The sequence below is a fragment of the Nanorana parkeri genome, unplaced genomic scaffold (assembly GCF_000935625.1).
Source record: "Nanorana parkeri isolate BGI_ZX_2015 unplaced genomic scaffold, ASM93562v1 scaffold2687, whole genome shotgun sequence".
NCBI lineage: Eukaryota > Metazoa > Chordata > Amphibia > Anura > Dicroglossidae > Nanorana > Nanorana parkeri.
The window spans coordinates 67,821-75,957 of record NW_017308955.1 but is presented as its reverse complement, the minus strand read 5'-3'; the positions used below and the strand labels follow the sequence as shown (position 1 = coordinate 75,957).

General features: G+C 47.7%; 1 protein-coding gene across 1 annotated transcript in view; it reads left to right on the top strand.

The window, feature by feature from the left end:
- LOC108802163 (t-SNARE domain-containing protein 1-like) overlaps positions 1-8,137 on the top strand; it is a gene marked incomplete at its 3' end in the record, with an annotated part of 95,934 nt that overhangs the window by 34,683 nt on the left and 53,114 nt on the right. Inside the window, exon 7 of the mRNA XM_018574031.1 lies at positions 3,041-3,202. Coding sequence (XP_018429533.1) covers positions 3,041-3,202 — 162 coding nt within the window. The remainder of the gene's footprint in view (positions 1-3,040; positions 3,203-8,137) is intronic.

The following is an 8,137-nucleotide window of genomic DNA, read 5'->3' as shown; positions in this document are numbered from 1 at the left end:
CTCTCTCTCTCCCCCCTTTCTCTCTCTCTTCCCCCCTCCCCTCCCCTTTTCTCTCTTCCCCCCTCCCGTCCCTTTTCTCTTTCCCTCTCTCTCTTCCCCCCTCCCCTTTTCTCTATCCCTCTCTCCCCCACCCTCTCTCTTTCTCTCTCTCATCTCTTCCTCCCCCTCTCTCTCTCCTGTATGTCAGCACACTTGGTTTCTTCCTGGGTGGCCTAGGTCTGGCCAGACTGATGAGGAAAGATGGCAGCACGGCTCTTATGGAACTACTTTGAGGATGTTACATCCTGAATGCGCGCGCTATAGGCAGAGCAAAGTCAGCCGGGTTCTGAGAGCTGGAAAAGCCTCCCCTGCGGCCCCTTTAAGGACAAGTTGGAGGTGTCATTGTAGAAGCTTCACATTTGAAGTATGGAGCACATCAGAGGGAGGCAACCACGGCACTCCAATGGTGGTTAAATCCCATCATACCTCTGCCTCTGGAAGTCATGCCTGTTGCTGTCACAGTCTTGCAATGCCTCGTGGGACTTGTAGTTCCAGACACGCCGAGGTTGTCTACCCCTGGGGTACATGTTTGGTACATGTACTGTTTAATCTGACTGGAGTTGGGCTTTAAATACAACATTTGAGCCTTTTTTATTTTAGAAGCCTGAAGGACGTTTCTAATGCCTTATCAGCTTTAAAGCACATCCTGCCCCACTAAGTCGCTCTTTAATCCTTGCGCCGTCCCTGTATTCGGGACTTGCCCCTGAGACGTGGCACGGGGTGGCTGTGATTAGCCGAGGGGCGCCAGTGATGGACCTGACTCGCTAAGCCCTTCTGCTGTGTAAGATACTCTCCATTCCCACCTTCTCTGCTGCATTGTGTGTTGGGTTTGGGGGTTCTCACCTCTGTTTATCCAATTCTCTGCGCTTTCCTCTTGCAGTTTAAACCCGGCATAAAGCTTTTTGTGAGGATTAGCTGCTAAAAGGTCCCCGCTGGTTTAATTGTTTAATTATCTTAAATGTTCTCAGTTGTACAATGGCATTCACATTGCCAGTCGCTTCTTCTGCTCCCTTTGTCGTCTGGAAAAATGAACATTCCATTACGGCTCCCTCAAAATGGACGTTTTTATTCTTTCCTCGAGCAATAAAAACACATTTTGGAAGGATTGACGTTCTCTATGGTGTGACCATCATTGTTGTGTAAAGGTGTATGTTCAGAACAAATCGGCACGTCTCTGCGGCACATTGCACATTTACTCACCTTTAACAAAAGCGCTACAGAAAAACGTACCCGAATCCTGCCAGAAATCCAGTGAGCTTCTAACTTCCTGTTTTGAGGTGACAACACAATGCCTCTGCTGCACTGAAATCAAAAGCGGGGCTGTCAGCTCCGCCCGGTTCTCCTGTGCTGGACTAGGCATGCGTTCCCACAGGTACAACCTCCAAAATCTTGTGGGAATACTTCTTAGAGGAGTGGAGGCTGCTATGACTGCAAAAGGGAAGCGAGCTCCATATTAATGGGGAGAGAGCGTGACTCCATATTATAGGCCGTGTAAGGGGTGTACTCTATATTATTGGCCGTTTAAGGGGGGAAACTCCATATTATTGGACATGGAAGGGGGAGAACTCCATATTATTGTCCATGGAAAGGGGGGAACTCCCATGTTAATGCCCATTGAAGGGGGGAACTCCATATTAAGGCCCATGGAAGGGGGAACTCCATATTATTGGACATGGAAGGGGGCGGAACTCCATTTTATTGGCCATAGAAGGGGGTAAACTCCATATTATTGGACATGGAAGGGGGCGGAACTCCATTTTATTGGCCATAGAAGGGGGTAAACTCCATATTATTGGACATGGAAGGGGGCGGAACTCCATTTTATTGGCCATAGAAGGGGGTAAACTCCATATTATTGGCCATGGAAGGGGGTGAACTCCATATTTTTGGCCTTGAAAGGGGATGAACTCAAAATGACTGGCCATAGAAGAGGGGGGACTCCATATTATTGGCCATGGAATGCTGGGAACTCCATATTATTGGCCATGGAAGGGAGAGAACTCAATATTATTGGCCATGGAAAGGAGGTACTCTATAATAATGGCTATGGAAAGGTGGGAACTCCAAATTTTGGCCATGGAAGTGGAGAACTTCATATTAATGGCCATGTAAGTCGGGGAACTCCATATTATTGGCCATGGAAGGGGGAACTCCATATTATTGGCCATGGAATGGTAGGAACTCCATATTATTGGCCATGGAAGTGGGGGAACTCCATATTATTGGCCATGGAAAGGAGAGAACTCCATAGTATTGGCCATGGAATGGTAGGAACTCCATATTTAATGGGATATCTGACAACCTCATATAGATGTTATGGGCAGGTGTCCACAAACGTTTGGCCGTATTGTGTGGTTTTCCTGGCATACCTAATACTACTTTATTTATATTAACCAGACACATCTCAAACCTAATGGAATAATATACAAATTTCTTCTAAGACACAATTGGCTGGCTTCTCTCTCACTCACCCCTCAGTATACACTGTGCTGATAATACACTCTGTTTACATTGTTACGCTTGGATATCTAAACCCCAAAAACAGGCATTTTATATACGTGAACGTCACTAGTCCTTCGATGTGGTTGCTGTATCTTTTTTTCAGACTTTTTCTCTTTATTTGTACCTGGTGATCCTGCCACTACCACATGTCCTGTCCTAGGGTGACCACGCTTACTCACTGTTCTGTATCTGTGGAGGAACATTGTTGTCACCCTAGGACAGGAAGTGTGCTAGGATTTCAAAACAACTCCCATCCTACTCTCCATAACATGGGGGCGGGTGGTTTGTGGTCCCGCATTGATAGCCCTGTTGAGTTCTCAGTACAGGAGGTTATCAGCTCACTGGATTTTTGGCAATATCAACAGCTATTTGTTGCACTGATAGAACAGAAGAACAAAACACGAGAGGTTTATTGCTACATTTTAGATAGACTTCAATGTGTACATGGCGGTATAATACAAATGTCTAAAGTCATATCCTCTTCTCTCTTCCCCTTTAGAGTCCCCGTACTCCGTTTTCAGATATTGCGGATGATGAAAAGATTTTTAATGGTGGTGGTGAACAGTGGCAGAAGCAGAGTGAAGACCAGGATTTGTCAGAGATCACCGAAGAGGATCTTGAGCAGATTCGCAGAAAGGAGGAAGGCGTGAAACAGATCGAGGTACATTTCTTACCAGGGCTGGGCAGATCTCAGGAGGTGGGCTGGCAGTGCTCCACAATGATACTTTTTATGAAACCCTCTGTTATCATTAAAGTGACATTAAACCCTCAGATTTTTTAACATAAACCAATACTGTAATGTGCGCCTTACTGTAATCCATGGTAGTTTCCCTTCTCTTTGCTGCTCTTCCTTTTAAAACTGTATCTGTTCTCATGCTTGGAGAGAACTTCCCTTTTCAGCTCAGGGCCTCTTCCTGTAGTGCTGGCTCAGGTTACAGCCTATACAAACGGATACACAGACACCGTGTCTGACAAGGCAGTCAGCTGAAAAGGGAAGTTCTCTCCAAGCATGAGAACAGATACAGTTTTAAAAGGAAGAGCAGCAAAGAGAAGGGAAACTACCATGGATTACAGTAAGGCGCACATTACTGTATTGTTTTATGTTAAAAAATCTGAGGGTTTAATGTCACTTTAATGGGAGAACACGTTCCCCAACATCTCATTTACACTGTCATTGAGACATTGCACAACCTCCATACTTCCACTGGTGACCAGTAGCTGTGCCCTGCTGAGAACCTTCATTGACCTCCATACTTGTACTTCCACTGGTGACCAGAAGGTGTGCCCTGCTATGAACCTTCATTGACCTCCATACTTGTACTTCCACTGGTGACCAGAAGGTGCCCTCTGCTCAGAACCTTCATTGACCTCCATAATTGTACTTCCACTGGTGACCAGAAGGTGCCCTCTGCTCAGAACCATCATTGACCTCTATACTTGTACTTCCACTGGTGACCAGCAGGTGTGCCCTGCTCAGAATCTCCACTGACCTCCATACTTGTACTTCCACTGGTAACCAGAAGGTGTGCCCTGTTCAGAACCTTCATTTACCTCCATACTTGTACTTCCACTGGTAACCAGAAGGTGTGCTCTGCTCAGAACCTTCATTGACCTCCATACTTGTACTTCCACTGGTGACCAGAAGGTGCCCTCTGCTCAGAACCATCATTGACCTCTATACTTGTACTTCCACTGGTGACCAGAAGGTGCCCTCTGCTCAGAACCATCATTGACCTCTATACTTGTACTTCCACTGGTGACCAGAAGGTGCCCTCTGCTCAGAACCATCATTGACCTCTATACTTGTACTTCCACTGGTGACCAGAAGGTGCCCTCTGCTCAGAACCATCATTGACCTCTATACTTGTACTTCCACTGGTGACCAGAAGGTGCCCTCTGCTCAGAACCATCATTGACCTCTATACTTGTACTTCCACTGGTGACCAGAAGGTGCCCTCTGCTCAGAACCATCATTGACCTCTATACTTGTACTTCCACTGGTGACCAGAAGGTGCCCTCTGCTCAGAACCATCATTGACCTCTATACTTGTACTTCCACTGGTGACCAGAAGGTGCCCTCTGCTCAGAACCATCATTGACCTCTATACTTGTACTTCCACTGGTGACCAGAAGGTGCCCTCTGCTCAGAACCATCATTGACCTCTATACTTGTACTTCCACTGGTGACCAGAAGGTGCCCTCTGCTCAGAACCATCATTGACCTCTATACTTGTACTTCCACTGGTGACCAGAAGGTGCCCTCTGCTCAGAACCATCATTGACCTCTATACTTGTACTTCCACTGGTGACCAGAAGGTGCCCTCTGCTCAGAACCATCATTGACCTCTATACTTGTACTTCCACTGGTGACCAGAAGGTGCCCTCTGCTCAGAACCATCATTGACCTCTATACTTGTACTTCCACTGGTGACCAGAAGGTGCCCTCTGCTCAGAACCATCATTGACCTCTATACTTGTACTTCCACTGGTGACCAGAAGGTGCCCTCTGCTCAGAACCATCATTGACCTCTATACTTGTACTTCCACTGGTGACCAGAAGGTGTGCCCTGCTCATCATTCACTGACCTCCATAGTTGTACTTCCACTGGTGACCAGAAGGTGTGCCCTGCTCAACATTCACCAACCTCCATGTCCCTAGTGTCAGCCGATACAAATGTGTCACCCCTGCCTAGGCTCGCGTGCCACCAGAGGGGCCTCTGTGTGCCCTCCTTGGTACGCGTGCCATAGGTTCGCGTTCGCTGTTCTAGAGTATGCGTTGCCCTGAAAAGGAGGATCTGCAGCATATAAGTGCGGCGTACAGATGAAACATATGTTGTGTAATGGGTTTAATAAGGCTTTGATCTTGTTTTATAATGCAGTTCAGGTTGTTGTAGAACTCCGGTGTGGCATAGATTCCAGCTGCTGCAGCATCTCATTTACCGTTTGATCCTCCTGACCTTGATTTCTGCAGCAAAGTACAGGCTTCAGGCAACGATGGTCAAATACCGTTTTTAATTGCAATCTGCTAATCAGGAAATACAAACGTCCTCCTTCCGTAAAAGAATCTCACAGCGATTAATCAGAATATAACTGATCCGGGTGCGCACCTCGGCAATGGAGCATACGAAGCCCGCGGTTCCCTCCGGTTGTTATTGACGGCATGAAGAGATGTGTTTTTGTTACTTTAAAGAAGTCTCACCAAAAATATTAAAGTGCCATTAAGTCCCCATTCACACCTAGGCGTCAGCATGCGGGTGCACTCTGCCCCATAGACTTACCTTGCGTCTCTCCCCGTCTCCCGGCCGAACATGTGAACTGCGCATGCGCCCGCCCCAAGATGCTTTGCAGCCGCCCGAGACTCTTCAGATGTTTGGACGGGAGCGCGCGGCGAAGATACAGGAAAGTTTAGACCTGTATGAAAAGTTTTTGTTTTTTTCTAATGTTTTTGCATATATCTACAGCTTGCTAGCCATATATATATATATATGCACACACACAAAAAAACCGCTGAGGATTTCATAACCCTTTAAGTTTTTATTTTAACTACCGGGGGACCAAATGCCTATAGCACTTGGACCCGTTCGGATCAGCAACCCCATTGCAGAATAAAGGCTTTATATTATCTGAAGCCTAAAACATGGGCATTTTTGTGGGGAAAGGTACAGCCAGCACTAAGCCCCACCCCCTATCTAAATTTACCGTTGTGAATGAGCAGTCAGCATTGCAGGGCGCTGTGGTAGAGCCGCTGTCTGCTGGTAAACATACAGGGCGGTGGCATCTCCGACAGCAGTGACTGTTTATACATAAAAGGTCACTCAGCACTGCGTGGCTATGTGATCTATCTGCCGGGGCTGCTTGTAAGTACACACACCAGTAGATATTATTATACAGGATGTATATGGCGGCAACAGTTTGCGCAACTCTTTACAATATAAGGAAGACATTACAAGTACAACACAATTCAAGACAAGATGGTAAGGAGGGCCCTGCCCCTGAGGGCTTACAATCTAAAAGGGGAGGGGCCAGTGATACATGAGGAGGGAGCTGTGTGGGGGATGAATTGTTTGAGAACGTGATGGTTGAGCGGTCAGGTTGAGGTGGGATCGGCTTCCCTGAAGAGATGAGTCTTAAGGGATCACCTAAAGGCAGTCAGGGTGGGAGATAGACGGACAGGTTGGAGTAAAGAGTTCCAGAGGATGGGAGAGACTCTAGTGAAGTCTGCGAGCATTGGAGGAGTTGACAAGGGAGCTAGAGAGCAAGAGGTCTTGAGCGGAGGGGACGTTTAGGGTGATACTTAGAGACAAAGGTGGAGTGGGGGGGGGGGGGGGAATACCATAAGCTCAGTTTTTGATAGATTGAGCTTTAAGAAATGTTGAGACATCCAGACGGATATGTCAGTTAGTAAGTTAGTGATACGTAAGGAGATGGACGCGGGGAGTGGCGGAGTGGAGAGGTAGATTTAAGTGTCGTCAGCATAGAGGTGATACTGGAAGCCATGAGAGGTGATCAATCGACCAAGAGAGGAGGTGTAGATAGAGAAGAGAAGGGGTCCAAGGACAGCCTTGGGGGACCCCTACAGGAAGAGGAAGAGCAGAGGAAGATGTCGATTTGTAGGTGACACTAAAAGAGTGCTTAGATAGGAGGAGAACCATGAGAGAGCAGAGTCTTGTAGGCCAAGCGAGTGGAGTTGTTTGAGGAGCAGCGGGTGGTCCACGGTGTCAAAAGCAGCAGAGAGGTCTAATAGCAAGAGTAAGGAATAGTGGCCTTTGTTTTTAGCTGTAAGCAAGTCATTAGAGAGTTTTAGGAGGGCGCTATATTACCAATAGTATTGCCCCCCCCCTCCATATCATTGGATTCAGGTATTCCGTGACATTTCCCGGCTACTAAATATTCCGCCGTGGTCGCCTGTTACTGGGATTATAACAAAGTGGAAGCAACTGGGAACAACGGCAACTCAGCCAGGAAGTGGTCGGCCACGTCACATGACAGAGCGGGGTCAGCGCATGCTGAAGCGCACAGTGCGCAGAAGTCGCCAACTGTCTGCAGAGTCAATAGCTACAGACCTCCAAACTCCATGTGGCCTTCAGATTGGCACAACAACAGTGCGTAGAGAGCTTCATGGAATGGGTTTCCATGGCCGAGCAGCTGCATCCAAGCCGCACATCACCAAGTGCAATGCAAAGCGTGGGATGCCGTGGTGTAAAACGCGCCGCCACTGGACTCTAGAGAAGAGGAGGCGTGTTCTCTGGGGGGACCAATCACGCTTCTCTGTCTGGCAATCCGATGGACGTGTCTGGCGGTTGCCAGGGGAACGGTACTTGCCATTTTGGGTGCAGGAGCGTATGGTTCTGGTCCGCACACAATCCGGATGTCGTGTGAACAAGCCCTTAACCCTTTCGCTGCCAAGGACGTATGGCATACGGACCTACAAAAGTGCTTCCAGCTGGCCAGGTCAGTATGCCATACGGACCTGGCATTTACAGTCCTACTATAAGCTGATGGCTTTAGCGACCATCAGCTTATAGTATAACTGTTTAGCAGACTGTCCCCTTTAAATTAATAGCTGTCATCAGCGGCTCACAAGCCGCTGATGACC